The 23,196-nt window shown below is 38.7% G+C and overlaps 2 protein-coding genes across 3 annotated transcripts in view; both read left to right on the top strand.

Annotated features, from left to right (window-relative positions):
- Nucleotides 1-15,239, top strand: part of ankrd27 (ankyrin repeat domain 27 (VPS9 domain)) — a 28,957-nt gene extending 13,718 nt beyond the window's left edge. The window contains exons 11-29 of the mRNA XM_054620598.1: nt 666-744; nt 1,767-1,899; nt 1,981-2,073; nt 2,174-2,295; nt 2,876-2,958; nt 3,051-3,166; nt 4,670-4,762; nt 4,949-5,146; nt 6,717-6,770; nt 7,492-7,608; nt 7,792-7,836; nt 7,939-8,055; nt 8,148-8,342; nt 9,582-9,701; nt 9,993-10,166; nt 10,608-10,701; nt 10,862-10,940; nt 11,027-11,090; nt 12,010-15,239. Of these exons, the coding sequence (XP_054476573.1) occupies nt 666-744; nt 1,767-1,899; nt 1,981-2,073; nt 2,174-2,295; nt 2,876-2,958; nt 3,051-3,166; nt 4,670-4,762; nt 4,949-5,146; nt 6,717-6,770; nt 7,492-7,608; nt 7,792-7,836; nt 7,939-8,055; nt 8,148-8,342; nt 9,582-9,701; nt 9,993-10,166; nt 10,608-10,701; nt 10,862-10,940; nt 11,027-11,090; nt 12,010-12,525 (2,492 nt within the window). The 3' untranslated portion in view covers nt 12,526-15,239. The remainder of the gene's footprint in view (nt 1-665; nt 745-1,766; nt 1,900-1,980; nt 2,074-2,173; nt 2,296-2,875; nt 2,959-3,050; nt 3,167-4,669; nt 4,763-4,948; nt 5,147-6,716; nt 6,771-7,491; nt 7,609-7,791; nt 7,837-7,938; nt 8,056-8,147; nt 8,343-9,581; nt 9,702-9,992; nt 10,167-10,607; nt 10,702-10,861; nt 10,941-11,026; nt 11,091-12,009) is intronic.
- A 1,658-nt stretch (nt 15,240-16,897) lies between these two features.
- On the top strand, nt 16,898-23,089 carry LOC129108636 (palmitoyltransferase ZDHHC7-like). Of its 2 annotated transcripts, none has more exons than XM_054620510.1 (8): nt 16,898-16,971; nt 18,064-18,142; nt 18,589-18,918; nt 19,014-19,138; nt 20,018-20,114; nt 21,375-21,456; nt 21,613-21,743; nt 22,362-23,089. In XM_054620510.1, exons 3-8 carry the CDS (start codon nt 18,595-18,597, stop codon nt 22,539-22,541), a joined length of 939 nt encoding a protein of 312 aa, XP_054476485.1. In that variant the 5' UTR covers nt 16,898-16,971; nt 18,064-18,142; nt 18,589-18,594; the 3' UTR covers nt 22,542-23,089. The 2 variants fall into 2 exon arrangements, with proteins under 2 accessions (XP_054476485.1, XP_054476486.1); XM_054620511.1 differs by lacking the exon at nt 16,898-16,971 and adding an exon at nt 16,982-17,092.
- The last annotated feature ends 107 nt before the right edge of the window (nt 23,090-23,196 follow it).

A 23,196-nucleotide genomic window follows, 5' to 3' on the forward strand; every position in this document is an offset into this window, starting at 1 on the left:
TGTTTGTGTGTTTCCAGCGTTTCACCTCGATGGGTTGCAGGGTTGGGACGGTTACTATAAACATGTATTCAGATACAATAATTCAAGTATCACAATATTAAAGTTACTCTCTGTTCCTTTTGGATTTACCAAAACACAAAATATGCAAGAAAAGAAAAATGCTGAAATTTCCCCAATTATTTAGTCTGTCAAGCAGAAATGGGGAACAACATCACAGGACTTAGAGTACGCATATAAATGAATTAAAATGAACCCTATTTGTCCTGTTATTTGTTTCTTGGAGCAGATATTTGAAGCGGTTTCCCTAATTTCCTTATGATACCTCTCTGCAAAAATAACAATCTCGATTAACTGGAAACTGCGCAAACTATGCTGCTTTGCATAACTTGCCCTGTAAGGTGATGAGGTTTCCTTTTCTGATTTAGGTATAAAATAATTAGGGAAATTTACACCAATGAAACCATTTCTTCACCAACTGAAGCGGACATATTTGGGAGACTTGTTGTGATGTGTGTTCATCTGCATGTTAGAATATCGTTCCTTTATTTTAAGTTTTATTTACAGATTTTTATCCTGCTAATAATCCCCATTTATCAATAATCGGATTGCATGTTACCTTTTTTTCCTGTATCCTAATTACTTACAACCTGTGTGTCTCTCTGCAGTCAGTATAGAGGCCGTGTGTGCAGACGACCTGCTCTCTGTCATCCTCTATCTGCTGGTGAAGACAGAAATCCCCAACTGGTGAGCTCACTGTGACCTCTGACCTTGTTGCTTGTGTGGAGGAAACAAAGAGCTCTGGAGTATTTAAACGTCCAGTAGTGTCACTCCAACGTTGCATCAGTCATGTGGAGGGAAGCTGAGAAAGGATGAAACCAAAAGTGAAGACTAAGGCAACAATTTGCAACAACAAGGGGAAATCTAATCCAAGATCATTTCTAATCTGAGTTTAGCAAAGCTAGGTTTAAAATGACTAAATCCAGATTTACAATTAAACAGAGCTATGTTGCACAATCGAAAACTGATATCGGTTCAGCAAATCCAAGTTTAATCCCAAATGAAATAGAATTTAATCAATCGGATGCTTGTTTAGCGAAATGAATTAAATATATTTCAGGACCTAGCAAGTAGGCTATAAAAAAAGGAGGGGAACCTTTGACTTTGGGCGGCTGTGTATTCATTAACAAAAGTTACGTTGGATGCTAGCTAGCTATCTAACGAAAACGATGACTTAGCATTGAAGCTAAAAAGTAAATTAGTTAGCCTAACGTTACTCATGATGACTCGGCATAGAGGTTCTAGCTAGCTACATAAAAAGCTAGTTGCTAACGTTGCTCATGAGGGCTCAGTAAAGAGAAGCTCAAACGTTCATTCTGTCCTCATCTATCTAACTGACTTTCTTCACAATGAGCATTTCAGCCTCTTTAGTTTTTAGCTTGTTATTTATCATCATATATTTATTTGTCATGTAACATAAAAAGAGAATTCATGTTCTGAAACTGCATTTATATATTTGTCCCTCCACAGTGGCTTAAAGACATCGTGTCACTCAGACAGACAAATAAAAAGTACTGTGCAATAACGCTTTACTTTCACCAAAACATCAAAGAAAAACGAGCCAATCATTACCATTTCACCACCTGTTGGTTATTTGAATCTACAGGAATTGAAATGCATTGTTCTGATAAGCGCTGTGATTAGCTGTAGGAAATGTCTTCTAGCTGTTTGGTTTATGAATCATGAGTTATGTCGTTGTTCGTCCTCAGGATGGCCAACCTGAGCTACATCAGGAACTTCTGCTTCAGCCACTCCAGTAAAGACGAGCTCAGCTACTGTCTGAGCACCTTCGAGGCCGCCGTTGAGTACATCAAACTGGGGAAGCTGCAGGAAACGCGCTCTGTGAGTCTTTCACCCAGGAGAGGGATCTTCTAATTATTCCAGTAACACGTCTGTTAACGAAGCTAACCCGTCTCGTTTCAGGGCTCAGGTGAGCTGAACGACAAGGCGCTGTTCAAAGAGAGGATGAGTCTGCTGTCCCAGAGCGCCACCATGCCCATCCACTGTCTGTTTGAGGTGAGTTGCCTTATAGAGGTATCAATTTACAAAATAAACATGAATATGAATGAGTAAAGTATTGATTTCTCCCGTGTGTGTGTGTGTGTGTGTGTTGTAGCATATTGCCAATGGGAACGAGGCGGAGGTGCAACGTCTGCTGAGCGAAGGAGAAAGCAACGAGGACGTCAGGATGTGTCATCCCCTCTGCTCCTGTGACCTCTGTGACCTCCAGCTGTCTGGGTCAGCATCCACATCCACAAACACATACGCACAGGAATTGTATGTATTATTGTAGCTGCTTTAAGAGGCGTGTTTTTACTGGAAGTGGGACAAAGCTGCCAGATTTCTTAACTATTTGAGCCCATTTCATGTTTTCCTGTCTTATTCTGTAATTGTTGTTGCATCAGAGCTCTTCAGAATCGGGAAGAAAAAGCTGTTTGCTCTTTCACTTCCTACTTGAACCCCTGACACACACACACACATTTAATTAGTGTAACTCGGAACAGTTTATACTTTTAACTTCTTGTGGATGGACACTGTTCAGAGTCATCTACGGTGGCCCAGAAGGGGACATGAGTCAAATCTGCAGTAAAATATGTGAGCGGGACGTGATTTTACTGCACTATTTGATGCTGTTCTCAAAACAAATGAATCCTTTTAAGACATTTTTTAAATGTTTTCTATTAAATCTTTTATTTATTCCCCAGAGCCCTCACTCCTGTCACTGAGATCACCTGTCAGTTTCAGTGAGTGACGCTCTCTTATTAACCTGTTGAGCCATTCGCCACCAATGTAAAGCAACTTGACTTCCTGTTTGCAGGCGGTTGAACGACCCCTCCATCGTCACGCCGTTCTCCAGAGACGACCGCGGCTACACTCCGCTGCACGCCGCTGCGATCTGCGGTGAGCAGCTGTTGACAAACCCGCACAGATGTTATACATTTAAACGTTCTTTGATTATGATTGTGACGATAGTTTGTGTGTTTGTGCGTCAGGTCAGGCCCAGCTGATCGACCTGCTGGTGTGTAAAGGAGCGCCGGTCAACGCCACGGACTACCACGCCCTCACACCGCTGCACCTGGCCTGCCAGAGGGGATACCAGGGAGTCACTGTAAGAAAACACACACACACACACACACACACACACACACACACACACACACACACACACACACACACACACACACACACTGCATTAAACTCATTGTACAAAACAATCATAAGACCCTCCACTTACAGAAAGATGATTTAAAGAGGCTATATTTGTTATTTTTTATAATAACGATGTATCAAATATCAACGTTAACCTCCAGAGAATGATCATCTGAATCTTGCAGCTCATTGTTTATGAGTTCGGCTCACATCTTCACTGTTCTGGTTCACTCTCACTGCTAACATGGCCTTGATTTCAGATAAAAAAGCTGTGAAAAAGCCACTGTTGCTAAGCAGAAACCCTATGACAGACTCGGTTAGAGACCAGCTGGTGAGTAAAGTGGAGCATTAAGCAGCTAAAAAGACAGACATTTCCCTCAGGAGGTGGTGGAGACCAAAAACAGAGCTACTAGAGAAAGAATATTGGGCTTAAATTCAACAGGTGACACAAACACAAAGACTCCATTGATCTTTAAGTGATGGATGTGGGAGTGAGCATCTGTTAGCTAACAGAGTAAATCTATTTAAAGGGTGATATGTTAATGTTGTGTCCAGCTTTGAAACTGAGTTACAAAATAAAGCAGACCTTAAAGTGAGACACTGGTTCATTTATTGCTTCCATAACACGTCGTCTTTCAGACTAGTGGAAAGAAAACATTTATTTTACTACTTTGTCTATTCGCGTCTGTAGATTTCACCAAAGGTAACCATTACATAATGCCTCATTTGCGTATTTAAACATAACATTTCAAAAAACTTGTAATACAAAAAATAATCATCTTAATATCAGCAATCAACTGGTGAAGTTTCATGTTGATATCTATTAGTTAATTTTTTTACCCTATTCAGCTGTAGTGTCTTCAACATGTATGTCATTTAACTAAACATATCTTTAAAGGACGTTTTCTTTAAATGAGTTTTTTCTCAGACTCTGATCCAGAAATCTCCACTTCAGTAGCTCTTACATACACCAAACTTTACAGCTTCATTCCTCTCTATATTCTGAAGGTGTCTACAGAGGGGTTTGTTCATATGTCATTCATAGCCTGATTTATAAAACATTTAACTACTAAGAACATGGAGAACACTGATCTGTTGACAGTATTTTCTGATTTATGGAGTGATATAAAGAGATATCCAAACTCCCCTCTGTAGAAACCTTTGACTTTAATATGTCAACAAACATAAACAACAATTTTGAGCCTGGCTTTATTTTATGTTCTTATTTCTGTTCTGTGAATGAATGCATATTAGCTAGATATTGCAATTTTGCATTACAAAAAATAATTGTGGTGATATCAGTCAATTTTTTGGCCTATTGACCTGTAGTGTCTCCTAAAACATGAATAGAGATATTTACAGATTAATTAAGGTTACAATAATAGAAAACAAAGGCATTGATACTAATAAAAATCAATATCTTATGTTAAACCTAATCAATAATCTTCTTTCTGTCCTGTAGCTGCTGCTGCTGCACTACAAGGCCAACGCAGACACTCAGGACAACAACGGCAACACGCCGCTGCACCTCGCCTGCATGTACGGACACGAGGACGTAAGTCAAACACTCACTTTGTCTTTGTTACTACTTTCATTTATTATATTTATTATTATTATTATCATCGATTAGTCCAGTGGTCCCATTTGTCCCTTTGATACAAAGCAATATGTTCGTTTGACTCCTCATTATTGTTTTTAAGTGTTTGACTAGATTTTTCTGTTGGTTATCATCCGTGTTTAGTGTGTGAAGGCGTTGGTGTACTACGACGTCCAAACGTGCCGCCTGGACCTGCAGAACGACAAAGGCGACGCGGCGCTGCACATGGCGGCCCGCTGGGGCTACGAGGGAATCATCCAGGTTCTGCTGGAGAACGGAGCGAGCACCGACGTCCTCAACAAGGGAAAGGACTCACCGCTGCAGTGTGCGCTCAACTCCAAGGTCAGCGACACACAGGGAAACAAATGTTCTTCTGTGATAATAATAATAATAATAATAATAACTTTATTTATATAGCACCTTTTAAAAACAGAGTTTACAAAGTGCTTAGACAGACAAGGCAGCAAAAGCAAGACAATTAACTGTTAAAGATGAAACAGTACAATAGATGAAACAATGAAAACAAACCATAGGATAAAACTAAACTAAAAAAGAAATAACAAATGAGAATAAAATAATTTAAATAATTAAATGAAATAAAATGAAATAGATAAGTATATATTAAAACCAATAATGAAATGAAACATTAAAGCGACGACATCACATAAAAGCCATTCGGTAAAAATGTGTTTTAAGAAGTGATTTAAAAGAGATTACTGATTTTTTTTTTTTTTTTTTATATATATGTTTGTCCTCTGTTTATATATTGAGGATGATTCAAGTTTGTCAAAAAAATAATATATATATATATATATATATATATATATATATATATATATATATATACTGTACATGTTCCTCTGTTTGGATTTCTTTCCTGTTGTTGTCTGCATCTGGACTTAGTGGTCAGAGTCATGATTCATGGAGACCGAGCGTCATCTGAAGCTTACTTTCTGACTTTAAAGCTCACAGAATGAGGACCTTTTGATGAACATCTGATAGAACCTTGTTATCGCAGAAGAGAGCAGTAATAAAATGAATTGGCTCCGGTAATTGATCACATCTTCCTACTTCTATAACTGTTCGTATTCCCTTCTTTCTTCTGCTTTATTTGTTGTCAAAACATCCAAACAGAATAAGTTAATCACTCAACGCCAAGATCAGCAGCACACACGGGGATCCAATTTCCTGTTTTTTCTCAAAAGTTGTTTATTAACAGATTTGATCATAAGTATAATTTGTTGCTTTAAAGCTTTTTTTGTTGAACGTTTTGGAGTTGAAGATGAACTCAAAGGTTGCTGCTCTTAAATCTTTGAATAGTTGAAGAAGTTTCACTATGTACTGTTGCTGTACTTGCATACGAAATACATCTCCCAAATGATGTAAATATGTCTATTGTATATATTTTTTTGTATTGTTTCTATCACGATATATAGTCTTGGCCTACTTATATCTATTTCTTTTATGTCTATAATTCAAAATAATTTATATTTAAAGTTATGAAACTGTTCCTTTTAAGCTCTAAAGGCTCTTAATACGTATTCCCTCATCACTCTGAAGCTGTTTGCTGCATCACTACATGTCGAGCAGTGAAGTTTGATGAATGTGGGAACCGACAGAGAGGTTTAATACAAGCTGCTGGTCTCAGATCATTAAAGGGCAAAAAAAAGAGACATCAAAGCAATGTTCTCTTCATCTAAACTGACGTGTTTTTTCAGAGCTCAGTGGTTTCACTAATCCGATCAGCTGCTGCTGTTTCCATGAACTGAAGGTGTTTGAGGGGAACAGAGCTGGCTGATCCTCTCAGGCAGAATTCATACTGCAGAGAATCTGACCTCAGATCAGCAGAATGAATACTGAATTCTGAAACGTCTTCGTCACACGGATACGTTTGTGTTTTGTCTTCTTGCAGATCCTCGTGTTGCTGCAGTCGACTCAGAACGGCCGTCAGCGCAGCGGAGTCAACGTGAGTCTGATCTCCTCTCATGTCTGTCGAGTAAACCCGCAGGGTCAGAGGTCAAAAGCACCATCATGTGACCTTAAAATGATCAACAGGTGCTAGTGAAAAATAAAGAGTTTTTAGTTAAACGCATAGACTGTAAATATGGACGTAGTCGTTGTGACGTCACTCATTGGTTTGTGGACTGATGTTTAGAAACCTCGAGTTTGGTGATTTGGCTGTCGCAACCTTGGATTGTTGCAACCAGTGAACAGGAAGTGACCATATATGGACTGAGGAGGAGTGACGTAGAGACGCCGTATACGTCTCTGGTGTCGACCTGTCAATCAGTGTGTAGCCCCGCCCTAAAGCATCCCCTGCTTTATGGTCTGTTTGACTCTAAATGGAGCATCATTTACTAAATGAACATCATGCTGTATTGAAGAAGACTTGAAACTAGAGATTGAGACCATAAACTCATGTTTACAATGTTTACTGAGGGAATAAATCAAGAGAGAAGTAGAGTCATTTTCTCATAGACTTCTATACAACCAGAGGAGTCCCCCCTGGTGGACAGCAGAGAGAATGCAGCTTTAAGACGCCATAAAAACGCTCTTGATTCAGACCTCTGTTCCTCAGCGTTTCTGTAGTGTGCATATGGAAAACCTTTTTTTTTTTGCACCTGTTGGTTTAGAGCCTCAGTGAAAGAAATGAACATATTTGTATTTCCTCTGTCTCCTCTCCTCAGTCTCCCAGTCGCTCCCCTCTGGCCTCAGACTGCAGCAGCCGTCGCTCCTCCGTCTCCAGCACCTCCTCTCTGGGCTCCGAGGTCAAACCGGAGGCAGAACGGGTCCGACACAGAGAGGTAACCGACGGCAGAACACACACAGAGAATATATCAGAATCTACCAGATCAGCAGTAGTCTTGTTGTAGTAATATCAGTAGTATTCTTTGTAGTACTATCTGGTATTCAAACAGTAGTACTGAGGCTCATTGAGATGCTGTTTCCATGGTGACTGATGCTCTGTGTGCTTGTTTGATTGACAGGTGGAGAAGCTGCTGCGTGCCGTGGCGGACGGTGATGTGGAGATGGTGAGGACAAAAGACTGAAGATCTGAAGATCTGAGAGATGAAGTGGACTCTTTAATAAGAGCTGTTTTCATCCCTGTGTGTGTGTGTGTGTGTGTGTTTCAGGTGCGTTACCTGTTGGAGTGGATGGATGAGGATGAGGAGGAGGAAGGAGAGCTTGTGTCCGAGGCTCCGCTGTGCCACCCGCTGTGTCAGTGTCCGACCTGTGCTCCCACTCAGAAGGTAACGTAACGGAGGCTGCATTTAAAACGGACGTGTTCCACAGCAGACGGTGTTTCATCCTCCTCCTCCTCCTCCTCCTCTTTGTCCTTCAGCTCTCCGTCCTGCAGGCCGGCGCCCTCGGGGTTAACAGCTGCAACGCCGGTGGTTTCACGCCGCTGCACGTGGCCGCCCTGCACGGCCACTCTGCGCTCGCCGCCCTGCTGATCCGCCACGGAGCCAACGTCAACGCACGCACCAACCAGAGCGCCACACCGCTTCACCTGGCCAGCCAGAACAGCCACGTCCAGGTAGGAGGGGGGGTAACAGTTACTCATCATTATCGAGCAATCCACAGATTATTTTCTAGATAAACCGATTAACCGTTAGTGAAGTCCAAATGTATGTCTTTAAATGTCTTGTTTTGTCCAAAACCTCAAAGTGGTTCAAACACAACCCTGATGTGTCTCTGTGATCACAAAGTCTGGTTTGTGCTTTGGTTACGCTCACGTGCGCCACCTTGTGGTAAAATGACAAAAATATTTAAAATCTTCTTGTCAACAAATCCCTTTTAAAGACAAATAAACTGATTATCTCTTCTTCTTCTTGGCCATAGATCTAAATTAAAAACACATCAATGAAGCTCACTGTTGTTCCTTCATCACCACGAACGCACACATTGTAGTTTAAAAGTGGGGACCTACTTTTTAATAATGAGAAACTGATCATTTTCCCTCAAGATCCAAAAAGATAAAAACCTATGTTGACCTATATTATTTTATCGTATCACATAACTTGCTCTTTATCTTCATTTATTTAAATTTTTTCCCTCCATCGCCCCTTTGAACATTTTATTACATCTAAGTGAAAAGCTCCCCATGCTCAATTGTAAATATTTAAATGTTGTATAATGTTGTTTTAAGGAAAGCTCACCTGTAGAGCTGCAAATGTTTTGTTGAAATCTGCAGAATGTTCTGTGAGCAAAAATGAAAATGTGTAAATTGATGTGAAATGAGAAACTGAGCCAATTTACAACGGGCCAATATATAATATTTATAATTATCTCCAAACAGAGTAGAATTTGTACATTAATAAACGTTACCGACCATTTTTACTGCGTCATCTTATATTATCTTAAATAATAAACCAGCCATTTAGAAGAGATAAACGTTTTTAAGATAAGATAAGATAATTCTTTATTAGTCCCGCAGCAGGGAAATTTACAGGATTTACAGCAGCAGAGAGGATAGGCCAAACAAGAGACATAGTCAAAAAGCAAGTATTATGAATAAGTAATAACACAGTAAAGAATATTAAATAAGTTAAAAGAAAGTTTAAAAAAATATACCCCGGACTGGAAGTCCACCATCAAACCTTAGTTTAGCGCTTGTGTTATTGAAAACATATTCACACGCTTAATACTTAATACTAAATGAGACCAAATAATTGCTTTTTTCCCCTCTAATCAGTGAAACAAACAGAATATATATATATTATATATTACATTGTTGACTGAATGCTATAGAAGCCTCACCCTCGCTGTGTTTCAGGTGGTCAGATTTCTGCTCGAGTGCAACGCCAAACTGAACAAGAAGGATCACTACGGCAACACGCCTCTCATACAGGCCTGTCTCTGTGGGAACCTGGACACGACCTCCACCTTGTTACAGGTGAACGCCGTTATTTATTGATCCATCAGTAAAATGTTTTACTATTATTAAAAAGTACAATGTTTACCTCTGAGATGTAGTACAGTAAAAAGTACTACATTTACCTCTGATGTTAGATGGAGGGGGAAGTAGCAAAACATGTAAATCCTCAAGTAAAGTACAAGTACCTTTAATTTGTGCTAGAGTCCAGTACTTGTCGTTTTTTAATCTTGATGTACCAGAGTTCCTTTCTGAAAAGGTTAAACTTCTAATAGCCGTGTAGTGATATTAACCCGACGTGTCTCGGAGCAGAGCGCGGCGCTGGTGAACGTGGTGAACCTGCAGGGGAACACGGCGCTCCATGAGGCGGTGCGCGGCGGACACCAGGCGCTGGTGGAGCTGCTGCTGAGGGGCGGAGCCTCGGCCGGCCTCCGGAACAAGAGGCAGAGGACGCCGCTGGACTGCGCCTACGAGCTGGGGGGCAAGGTGGAGACACACACACACACACACTCACACTCTCACACACACACACCCTCACCCTCACTCACACAATCACACTCACACACTCACTCTCACACTCACTCACACACACACTCACTCACACTCTCACTCTCACACTCTCACACTCACTCACACTCACTCACACAATCTCACACACTCACACACTCTCACACACACTCACACTCACACTCTCACACTCACACACTCAATCTCACACTCACTCACACACTCACCCTCACTCACACAATCACACTCTACACACTCAATCTCTCACTCACACACTCACACACACTCTCACACTCTCACACTCACTCTCACAATCACACTCACACACACTCACACACATTCTCACATTCTCACACTCACACACTCTCACACACACACACACACACACACTCACACACTTTTCAACATCTTCTTCTTCAGAACACGGAGATCCTGAGAGCTCTGCAGAAAGCGTCGGGACTCTCCCCCGATGACGAACCGATCAAACTCCTCTCTGTGCCCAAAGGCGCTCTGGGTAATTAATCTCATCATCACTTCATTAAGAGAAGATGCAGCTTTGGAACAAAACAATGAATCCGTCTTTAATGTTCTGATAGTATTTCCAGCCTCCTTTCATGTTGTTCTTATGAGATGTATTTATTTATGGTTTCGGTCTCCTCTTGTTGTCGCTGCAGCTCATTCGTTCGTGCAGCGTCTGAGGCTGCAGGATCACAACAACGTCCGGAGACAGAAGCTGGCCCAGTCCATCAGCAGGTAGCTCCTCTCTCACCGAGCCTCAGCGCTAACAGAGGCCTGACCTTCTGTGACGTAAATAACCTTCTGAATGTGTTTTCATTCAGGGTTCAGCAGATGAAGAAGGGATCCTCTGGTCCTCCCTCCAGGTGTTCAACAAACCTGAACCAGGTACATGTGTGCACCTCCTCATCTGGAGATGTGTCGGTGTTGCTTTATGGTGAAATTCAAACATTCCGTATCCTCAGAGGATGAACCCTGATGACTTTTTCAACAGGTCAAAACAACAAAAAAGCGCTTTAAAAATGTTTTATTAACAAAGATGTGATTTATCGTCTCACAAAAATATGCTGTTGCAGTTGCATTATGGGAAATGTATGATGAAGTGTTCCTGATGCTCGACTCGAAAGTCGGGATATCTTCGCTTCTGCTGCCTCAGTCTTGACGTTTTGTGACGTACAAGTGCTCATTCCTTCTGGACGTGCAACATGAAAGTATTCGCTCATAGAACGCATAGACATAGAACACAAGGTTAAATCATAGTGAAGCTGCAGTAAGAGCCTATTCAAATGTAAATAAAGCAGTTTTACTCCCTCTCATATCCAAACTCACACCTCTGAGCCATGATATGTCAAGTGTGGTTTTATCATCCCCTGCTTTATGGTCTGTTTGACTCTAAATGGAGCATCATTTACTAAATGAACATCATGCTGTATTGAAGAAGACTTGAAACTAGAGATTGAGACCATAAACTCATGTTTACAATGTTTACTGAGGGAATAAATCAAGAGAGAAGTAGAGTCATTTTCTCATAGACTTCTATACAACCAGAGGAGTCGCCCCCTGGTGGACAGTAAGATACGATTAGATAGAAATGTATAAATACTTGTGCCAGAGTTTGATCAAAGTTTACAATAGAAGAATAACAAAAAACGATAATAAAACAAGATTATTAATGTATATGAACAATGGAGTAATAATTATTAAGTCTAAAAAGAAAATACTGACAACAGAGCAATAAGAGTAAGCTAAATAAATATAGTGAAATATTGAAGTTTTCAGCCCTGATTTCTCAATTCTTCCTCCCCAGGGTAACCCGGAGAGGAGGCGGTTGAGGCGAGGGGAGACGGTGGAGGTCAGCAGCCCGTCGGCGAGCCTCGACGCCGGGCCCCGGCTGAGAGAGCGGCCCCTGGGTCGCTGTCACACGCTGGACTCTGGAGAACAAATGCCGGGAGAATACAGTCCAGGAGAGAGTAATCACATGGGGGACACACACAGCTGGTCGGATGGGGCTCAGACGTCCGGTGAAACGCGCTCCACCTCGCCACCCTCGCCTTATGACGCACCGCCACACGCCGATGACCCGTCTGACCCGTCCGACACCAACACCCAGAGTCCTCTCCCTCTGAACGGGGAGTCGGAGTCACCGGACGACCAGACTCGCACCGATAACGAGGCTCTGCAGGCGGAGAGCGAGGACGCAGACTCGAGTCCCACCTGCCCGGCTGACCTCAACGCCACAATCCAGACCGAAGGAGGCGACCAGAGAGACGCCGAACAAACACCAGAGAGGAGAGCGGAGAGTCCGATCACAGAGACGCTGTGAGGAGTCCGACTTTAACAGCTTCCCCTCCATGTAACACCCACAATTTCAAAAACAGAAAGCACACGATTTAGAGGTCAGAGGTTACGATGACGACTTTTAATTCTACAAGAACAATGGCATCATGGGAAAAGAGTCGGTTCACCTAACTTATAGAAGAAAACATTTTCTCACAGTTTACGGATCAAACCTTCCTCTCGAAGGTTGAACTCGAGTCGAGAGCCTTCACAGCTTTTGTATGTTTCTAACAGTGATGGGAATTAACTAGAGTTGTTCCGATACCGGTATCAGAAAAGCCTTCGATACGGCCCTAAATATGCTGGAGTCTGTGCACCGATTCATATCACGTTATCATGTCATTTATTAGCTTATTTATGATGCAGAACAACAACACGTGTCACTCCTTACTCGAGCCGTATATTCTGCCGAACGCTACTGAGCATGTGCAAAAGAGTGCCAGTGTCAAACACGCCTCCTGCACCATTTATTATTTTTTTATTATTCTATGTTAAAATCGACAAGAGGAGAGCTAGTTAACGTTAACGGAGGTTACATTACGATGCGTTCAAGCTCAGTAAAAATGAGCATTGAGCTATAATGATGTGTTCAAATGTAATTTTGTAAAATGTTTTTCGTGGTGAAGGAATTGTTTAAAGGAGATTATTTTATTTTTTTCACAGCAATATAAAAAAGATGTTAAAGAGGGAATTATGACCATCTTATGATAATTATTATTATTTAATAAACTGGTATCAGGCAGGAAAAATTGGTATCGGAACATCTCTAGAATTAAGTCCACAACACCTCCCTTTAAATGTCAGTTAATCAGATTGCTGTTAAATTCTCCAACACTGTTAGAACCACAAACTAAATTCCATTGAGTCAGCAAAAGTCTCGTCTAAACTGTTGCTCACAAACATCTTCATCAGTGTTGATTAAACCGACGCTTAGTGAGAAAATGTTTTTGTTATTTTTGGTGTACTGACCCTTTTTAAAGTCACAATGAAATGAAGTAGATTTATTCATCTTTATAGCACCGACACGACAGATTCTCATTGTCCTCTCATGTTCTTTTATTTTGGAATCACTTCACTTTTACTTCCTGTTAAACACAATATCTTTAATCGTTAAATTAGCGGTTTGATTTATAGAAAGCACTAATTGTTTGCACATAAACACGTCTCGTTGAATCAAACTGTCTTTCCTCTACTAACTTCTATTTGTCGGCTAGTTTGTTTGTGTCATTGTTTGACTTTGGTGAATCCGAATGAACCCTTTAAAACACCAAAGTCACACAATAACTCACAAACAAACCAGCCGCTGGAGGCAGATAAAATCACTGTTTTTCTAAAGGGAGTCTGGTGACTAACTATCCCCTTATGGATGAACATTTTGGTTGAATGATCATTTCCTGCATTTTTGTACCATCTTCCAGTTTCAGCAGCAAATATATGCAAACGTCATGAATATCATTTCATTGTGACTTTAACAGATCAGATGTATTTGGAAACATTTACAGACTTCCTCCCCGTTAAACTCCTCCAGTCTGCATAGTCTTCGACGTCTCCTCTTCCTCATCTCTCTGTAGTTTGATGCACTTTTTTTCTTCTAGCGTTCACAAAAAAGAAAAAGGGATGCAAACTGACGTTATTTTTAGTTTGTATGAACGTTGTTACTTTAGTTTTTGTGTTTTAAGCCACTAGACTGTAGCTCTGATCCGACCGCCAGACTTCATTTGAATACTAGATGTCGGCTTGTTTTCAGTGTGGAAAAAAAAAAGGATGTACAGTTTGGTTGATCACTTTTTTTTGTTTCTAGCTTTTGTAGATGGAAGTGTGTTGTGTGTCACAGACATAGAGCCGGTTTCAGGATCACACAGCTGTTTTTTTTTTGGTTTTTTTATGTTTTTAATCCCGTTAATAACAAAATCTCACATTTCACATAGGTGCCAACTATTTTCAAAATCACACCGACATATTTTAAAATTGGTTTCCTTTCTTACAACTGTTGGTTTTAGTTTGTTTCTATGAAAATCTTTGAAGACTTGAAACTTGCAGCAGAAAGATGAACAGTCGACATGTTTTGTAACCGCTGCGTCCAGGGGCAGTTTTCTTAAGCACATATTTATTTACGTGATTTAATGTGATCAAAAATCAATTTTTCAGCATGTAGAAAATATAGCAATTTAAAATAAACTTTTTTGTACTATTTTCAGATTTTTTTTTAAGACCAAAGAATGAATTTATAAAAAATAGAAATAAAAATGTAGATTGATTGATAAAGGAAATATTTTTTAGGTTGCAAAAAACAAATTATTATTTTTATTTATTTATTTCTTCATATGAGCAATCTGGTCGCATGTAATTCACATATTCTTGATTTTGAATTTGCTGCATCATGATATCCAGTAGTGATATTAATAAAGTTGTTTTTTTTATCAGAATGATAAAATCGGCCTGTAAGCAAGTTTCATTTCTTTGCAAGTTCATTTTTTCTCAACGTACTGAAGATGTAAAATGTGCAAAACCACCAGTTTGTTCCTTTAACATTAGAGGATATTTAACACGGAGACATCAGAGTCGTCTCCATCAGTGTAACGTCACACCTTCACTTCACGTTGTTCACTTATTTTTACTGTGAATGTTTCAGTCGACACTCACCGCTTCACTTTAAACTTTTGTATTTCTGCACCCTGTTTTTTTTTTGTCCCGTCGCACCAAGTCTTCAGAGAAGCAATGTCTTTTGTGTTTTCAGCGTTTAATTTAAAATGAAAGGATGTCAAACTTAATCTGAAGTCAAGTCTTAATTATTTTTGTACCACTGATTTTATTTTTCAGGTTTTGGATGTTTAAAAAAAAAAAAAAAAAAAAAAAAAAATGATGTGAATGTGCCTTATTTAATTCACACCCAAATAACCAATAATAAACTCATTGAGACTAATTATGTTTTTATCAGTGGTGTTTTTTTTCCTGAAGAAGCTTTAATATAATTAAACCAAAGAATAACAATAAATAATATAATATATATATAAAATAAAGTCATAGACAGTATTGATAACAAATAAACTGAACATAAACAGGAATGTAGTAAAAGTATGCATCAAGAAAAGTATAAATGCACATATACAGAGGTAGGTAACAGGAAGTAAAGTATATGCATCAAGATAAGTATAAATACATCATATGTACAGAAGTAGTTAACAGGAAGTACAAGTATATGCATCAAGATAAGTATAAATACATATATACAGGTAAACATTTGTAAACAGGAAGTAAAAGTGTCAAGTGATGAGCTCAGGAGAATCTAAAGACATTGATTTTTTTTCTTGTAGTCCGTTATTTTGTATATAAATATTATTTAAAGAATATATAAATATATATATTTAAAAAGTTTAAAACTTTTTAAAATATATATTTATATATTTTAAATATATATATTTATATATTTTAAATATATATATTTATATATTCTTTAAATATATATATACATATATATTTTAAAGAAAATATAGAAATATATATATTTAAAAAGTTTAAAACCTTTTTAAAATATATATTTATATATTTGAAATATATATATATATTTTTTAAATAATATATATATATATTATTAAAAAATATATAAATATATATATTTATATTTTTTTTAAATAATATATATACATATATATATCATTAAAAAAATATATAAATATATATATTTAAAAAGTTAAAATTTTTAAAAATACATATTTATATATTTTTTAAATAATATATATATATAATTTAAAATATATATATTTTAAATAAATATATTTATATATATTTTTTAAATAATATATATGTATATATATTATTTAAAATATATAAATATATATTTTTAAAAGTTTAAAAGTTTTTAAATATATATATTTATATATTTTTTAAATAATATAGACATATATATATTATATTAAAAAAATATATATATTTAAAAAGTTAAAAACTTTTAAAAAATTAAATATTTATATATTTTAAATATATGTATTTACATATTTTTTAAATAATATAGTGACATATATATTATCAAGAAAATATATATAAATATATATATTTAAAAAGTTTAAAAGATTTTAAAATATATATATAAATATATATTTTAAATATATATATATATTTTAAATAAATATATTTATATATTTTTTAAATAATATATATATATATATATTATTTAAAAAAAATATATTTTAAATAAATATATTTATATATTTTAAAAAGTTTAAAAGTTTTTAAATATATATTTATATATTTTTTAAATAACATATATATATACAAAATAACAGACTACAAGAAAAAAAAAATCAATCTATCTATCTGTATTTATTTATCAATAATAGATTATATTATTAGTGGGTGTAGTTCCTCTGGCGGCCGCAGGGAGCAGCAGTGAGCTCCTCCTCCACCTGAGCGACCTTCCACCAGCGACACGACGGTGAGATTCATGATTCATGATTCATGATTCATCGGAGGCGTTTGAGAACAACACCTCTCTTGTTTACAATAGAACACCGTCCCCTGGTGACGCCGGCCGGTCGGTTAACCGGAACTCTCCGGTAAAGAGCCGCTATCTGCTGCTAACGCGATGCTAGCTGCTGTTAGCTTGTGCTAGCTAGCGCCCCATGCTGCTAGCAGGTTTGTTATGCTAGGTTAGCATGCTAATGCTAGGTTAGCATGGTGTGTTTAGATGAAGTACTTGTTACTGTACTACATCTAAGAGGTACTTTTTACTGTACTACATCTAAGAGGTACTTTTTACTGTACTACATCTAAGAGGTAGGTACTTTTTAGAGGTGTACTACACATCAGAGGTACTTTTTACTGTACTACATCTAAGAGGTACTTTTTACTGTACTACATCTCAGAGGTACTTTTTACTGTACTACATCTAAGAGGTACTTTATAATGTACTACATCTCAGAGGTACTTTTTACTGTACTACATCTAAGAGGTACTTTATAATGTTACATCTAAGTACTACTCATCTCACCTAGAGGTACTTTTTAGAGGTACTTTTTACTGTACTACATCTCAGAGGTACTTTTTACTGTACTACATCTAAGAGGTACTTTTTACTGTACTACATCTAAGAGGTACTTTTTACTGTACTACATCTCAGAGGTACTTTTTACTGTACTACATCTCAGAGGTACTTTTTACTGTACTACATCTAAGAGGTACTTTTTATTGTACTACATCTCAGAAGTACTTTTTACTGTACTACATCTCAGAGGTACTTTTTACTGTACTACATCTAAGAAGTACTTTTGATTATACTACATCTCAGAGGTACATGTTGTACTTTTTACTACATTTGTCTGACAGCTGTAGTTTCTTCTCAGATGACATTGTATAATAGTTAAACACTGACTGGAAACATTTCAATACAAGCATGTTTTTATTTCAGTGATGTTTTGAATGCAGGACTCGGAGTATTACATATATGTTGTATTAGTACTTTTAGTTAAGTAAACGTTTTGAATACTTCTTGTTCTACTGCTTTAACCTTTCTCTCTGCCGTCTGCAGCGATGTGACTGGATGTGAAGAGACTCCATGGAGCAGCTGGAGGAGAGGAGATAATGCTATAAAGTAGAGGCACTTTTAAGTAAGTAAAGATCCATCTTCACTGATTCAGCCTGGAGATTTAGCGTCACTGTAATGTCAATGAAATACTTATATTTTCCTCTGATACTTGTCTAAATACAGAATAAATTAGAGGCACGAATCATATTTTAACTGTACAGAACATCAGCTGTTTGGTAGCTTTTTTAAGTGTAAAAAGGATTTAATAAAAAAGGTAACTTGATCCAAAACAAAACTTACATTTACTCTTTTCAGAGTGCACTACATCCAGAACAATCTAAAACAAACACACACTCTGCTGCTTCAACAACTCTCCCATCATGACAACATTAATATTTTACATATTATTTATGTGTAGCTGCTCACAAAGAACAATACATTGGATACATGAATCACCTCTAAGTCACAAAATATACTCAGCTGGTAATAAATATCAGTACAAACTGACTTTAACCTGCTTTCCATCAGGGCAGAATGTCCTCGGGCCACAGGCAGAGGGACGTGGAGCAGCAGCGCCTCCTGCTGGACGGGGAGGAGGAAACGGAGGCGGAGTCAACAACGGCGGAGAGGAGTTCCCGCAGCGAAGCCGAGCGACGCCTCTGGTTCATCCAGGACTGCTGCGGCATGGTGTGCGCCTTCATCACCTGGTTCCTGGTCTTCTTCGCTGACTTCGTGGTCACCTTCGTCATGCTGCTGCCCTCCCGGAGCTTCTGGTACGCCGTGGTCAACGGGGTGGCGTTCAACAGCCTGGCCGTGCTGGCGCTGGCCTCGCACCTCCGCACCATGCTGACCGACCCGGTGAGGAAGCTGAGGGGACAACCAGCCCGTCTGGTTCTGGTTTAACCGATAAAAAATCAAATGTTTTCATCGCGTTTCCTCCGTCCTCTCCTCAGGGAGCCGTTCCTAAAGGAAACGCCACTAAGAAGTACATGGAGAGTCTGCAGCTGAAGCCCGGAGAGGTCATCTACAAATGTCCAAAATGCTGCAGCATCAAACCGGAGAGAGCTCATCACTGCAGGTCAGACGGCCTCAACGTTTCACTGATTGATTTGGGAGGTTTTTACTGTTCGTCTGTTCAAACACGACACTAAAAATTCAAACTCAGAGAAAGAAGAAGCTTAAAAGATTTTTGGAGCTGCAGATCTATTTCTATTAATATCATGTATTTGTGCTGCTAGTTTATCTTCTGGTTTGAAGAAAAGACAAACAAATCTTTTCTGTTCATGAAGAAATTACATACTTTACATTTAGTGAATAAAATAAATTCCTTTAGTGAAGTTTGACAAAACAATTCCTAACTGAAGGTCCACCTTCTAACTGTATCTGTAGCTTTCATTCATATCACAGAGCTGTGAAGATTTCATCCATTTATTTGGACTTCCATGACATCAAAGGTCAAGAAGGCTTTTTTGTTAAATGTAAGAAGAAAGAAGATTAATTAAAATGTTCCTGCTATGAAGCAGAGATGAACTTTTCAGGATTCTCCAAAATCCACAACCTAATTTTAGTTTCATTTTAAGGTCACGATTGGCTTTTTGATTTAAACATCTTGTTTTTTTTTCAGCGCTGACTTCTGTGCCATTGTCTTGACTCGTAAAGATGGACAGATAATTGTTTTTATGCCTTGAAAGCTGTCATTTACATTTACATTTGGATTCTGTCTCCTGGGAAGAAATGTCATTGTGGATCTCTGAAATGTTTTTATTGAACGGAAGAATTTAATTAAGGATGGGGGCGGGGCAAGAAAAAGAAACTGTGAGAATCTGTGATCCTGATTTTGACTTTGAAGGTCTGAATCAAAAGCTCATTTAGCTCGGTGGTAACCCTGTCATGTTCTCTTCTTCTTCTTCTTCTTCTTCTTCTTCTTCTTCTTCTTCTTCTTCTTCTTCTTCTACAGTATCTGTAAGCGCTGCATCCGTAAGATGGACCACCACTGTCCCTGGGTCAACAACTGTGTTGGGGAGAAAAACCAGCGCTTCTTCGTCCTCTTCACTGTAAGTTCATTCACTGTCGGACCAATCAGACCTCCACACACGTTAAGGATTTAAAGAAAACTAGAGATCATTTTGTTTTGTTATGAAGTGAAACAAGAGGAAGAGAATTAAGTCCCTTTCTCACTGGATAAAACACCAACAAACATCTGGCTTTTGTCGTCAGTGGGAAACGAGACGATCTGTATTTGTTCCCGGAGGAATGACTCAGTGGGAGTCTCGGGTCTCTTGGTAGCTATGGAAACATGACACCGGGGGGGTTAATCCTCTGAAACGGCAGAAGACTTACGAAAAAAAGAAACTGTTAAGAATCAAAAAGACAACAAGTATCACTCAGAGAGAGATGCCCATTTACTGTAGGTGTAACCGGCATAAACGATTTGATTTGGCTGCAAAATATTGACTTTACACTTCCTGTTTCTAAAGCATTTAATGAGTTGTCCTTTGTAAAATCTCTAGACATGTAAATAGTGTTTTTATCAGGAAACTATTTGTCACAGTTACGTGATCGCGTGCACCAAGTTACAAGTTTTTTTTATCCTGTCTTATCGTTGAGATGTAAACATTGTCCATTTCTCCCAGTTCTCCCAGTTCTCCCAGTTCCATATCATATATTTCATTCACAATTAACAGCCAACCATCTTGTGATGGTGGTTCTTCCTCGTCCCATCTCTTCGTGATCGCCTTCTTACAAGAAAGATTTTCAGCAGATGCCTGTCTCCTCTTAACACAATGTCTCCAGTCATATTACCAAAGTAAAGCAAAGAATTTTGACAATAACCATATGGACATTTCCCCAAAACTGTACAATTTTAGGACATAATACATAACCAAAATACATGGGAATGATCTACATTCACTGCCCCACATTCCCAGATATTTGCTTTTGATTTGGGGGGTGATAAAGAATCTATTGACATTCTTCCAACAATGTTCTCTCCCAGTACTAAAGGTTTGTTTTTAATAACAAAATATATATATATTGTTGCATGTTTAAGTGACATATTGTCCTTTTCTTAATGTTGGGAACCACCCGGTCTTCGTCTGCAGATTGAGGAAACAACAACGGTGACAAATCTGTGTGTGAATAGTTTAGACGTCGTGTTTAGAGCCGTTTCGTTCGTAGAAAAAGTGTTTAGAGCTGAGATTAAATGAAAGCACAGAGAAGATATTTTACGTTGTACTTCACTTTCACTCCATTTGCATCTAAACTTAAAGCACCAACAGAGTGAAGAGGCCTGGTTGTGTTTCTTCTGTCCACAGATGTACATCGCTATGATCTCCAGTCACGCTCTGGCTCTCTGTGGATACCAGTTCGTCACCTGCATCAGAGTCCAGTGGAGAGGTGAGTCCGACAGACTGCTCAACATTCAAACTACATTTGATTTCTTTTTCTAGTTCTTGTCCAGGGTTTTCAATCCATAGTCTCCCTCTTCACTGAATCAGAGATGTGTTGCGACAGCGGCTAGCTGTAGCTCACGTGATGTGTTTCTGTGTCCAGAGTGCAGTGATTTCTCCCCCCCGGTGACGATGATGCTGATGATCTTCCTCTGCATGGAGGCCCTCCTCTTCTTCACCTTCACAGCTGTAATGTTCAGCACTCAGCTCCACTCCATCTGCAACGACGAGACGGTGAGGGCGGTGTGTGTTTGTAAGGAGGTTGTGTGTGTGTGTAAGGAGGTTTGGGTTCCGTTTGTGTAACAAGGTTGTGTATCTGTGTGTGTTTGTGTGTGTAAGGAGGTTGTGTATCTGTTTGTGTACCGAGGATGTGTGTCTGTGTGTGTCACCAGGTTGTGTATCTGTGTGTGTTTGTGTGTGTAAGGAGGTTGTGTATCTTTTTGTAACAAGGTAGTGTGTCTGTTTGTGTAACGAGGTTGTGTATATTTGTGTGTAACGAGGTTGTGTGTCTGTTTGTGTAACGAGGTTGTGTGTATTTGTATGTGTAACGAGGTTGTGTATCTGTTTAACGAGGTTGTGTGTATTTGTGTGTAACGAGGTTGTGTATATCTGTGTGTACTGAGGTTGTGTGTATTTGTATGTGTAACGAGGTTGTGTATCTGTTTAACGAGGTTGTGTGTATTTGTGTGTAACGAGGTTGTGTATATGTGTGTGTAACGAGGTTGTGTGTATTTGTGTGTAACGAGGTTGTGTGTATTTGTGTGTAACGAGGTTGTGTATATGTGTGTGTAACGAGGTTGTGTATATCTGTGTGTAACGAGGTTGTGTATATCTGTGTGTATCCGTCTGCAGGAGATCGAGCGTCTGAAGAACGAGAAGCCGACGTGGGAGCGTCAGACTCGCTGGGCGGGGCTGCGCTCGGTGTTCGGAGGTCTGCCCTCGCTGCTGTGGATCAGCCCCTTCGCTGGACTCAAACTACCAACCCTTCTCCCCAGACGCACCTGGAAGGGCGGGGCGGAGTTCTCCGTCTGACCGGCCGTCAATCAAACCAACCTCAGAGGAGGCGTTTCATGAGTCCAACCCGACCTCCAGGATGAGAGGAGGCTCTGAGAACAGATTCAGACTCAAGAGTCTCAGTGTTTTTATTTTTCTCATTAAGATGCTGGAACTTCTCCGATTGATTATCACGACTCTGATGTTTTCTTGTCTTTATCAACATAAAATGATTATTATCACACGATTATAATAATGACTCTTCCTTTGTCTTGATTTATTGATATCATATATTTTAAAAGCCCTGTGGAGTTTTCTTCTAACCAAACAGTAGTTGTGTTTACATTCAGTGATTCTCACTAAAACACCAAAATCATTTATTTATTTCCTCATAAAAGTGTTATTGAAGTATCGGGGAGGAATGTGGATCATCTACATCCTGGTACTCGAGATCAACGAAACAGGGACCCACATGACGCTACTGACGGTCTAAAACTCCACAGGAACCTTTAAGAAATCATGTTCTAAAATTAAAAGCATGCTAAAAAAATATCAAAACACCGTTCATTTTCCTTCCTTACAATATTTTTGAATGATTACTTTTGAACTCTTTGGATGTTTTCAATCACAAATTTCTCTTTCAATCAAACTTTTTTCTTTTACTTAAAGGTGTAATGAGGAAGATCTGGACAGA

Source organism: Anoplopoma fimbria, chromosome 19 (genome assembly GCF_027596085.1).
Source record: "Anoplopoma fimbria isolate UVic2021 breed Golden Eagle Sablefish chromosome 19, Afim_UVic_2022, whole genome shotgun sequence".
NCBI lineage: Eukaryota > Metazoa > Chordata > Actinopteri > Perciformes > Anoplopomatidae > Anoplopoma > Anoplopoma fimbria.

Bases quoted from the DNA above. Each gene is read 5' to 3' on its own strand.
- LOC129108636 (XM_054620510.1), top strand. From the start codon at position 18,595: ATGTCCTCGGGCCACAGGCAGAGGGACGTGGAGCAGCAGCGCCTCCTG. The intron at 18,919-19,013 runs GTGAGGAAGCTG...TCCTCTCCTCAG, and splicing joins GCACCATGCTGACCGACCCG to GGAGCCGTTCCTAAAGGAAA. The intron at 19,139-20,017 runs GTCAGACGGCCT...CTTCTTCTACAG, and splicing joins GAGAGAGCTCATCACTGCAG to TATCTGTAAGCGCTGCATCC.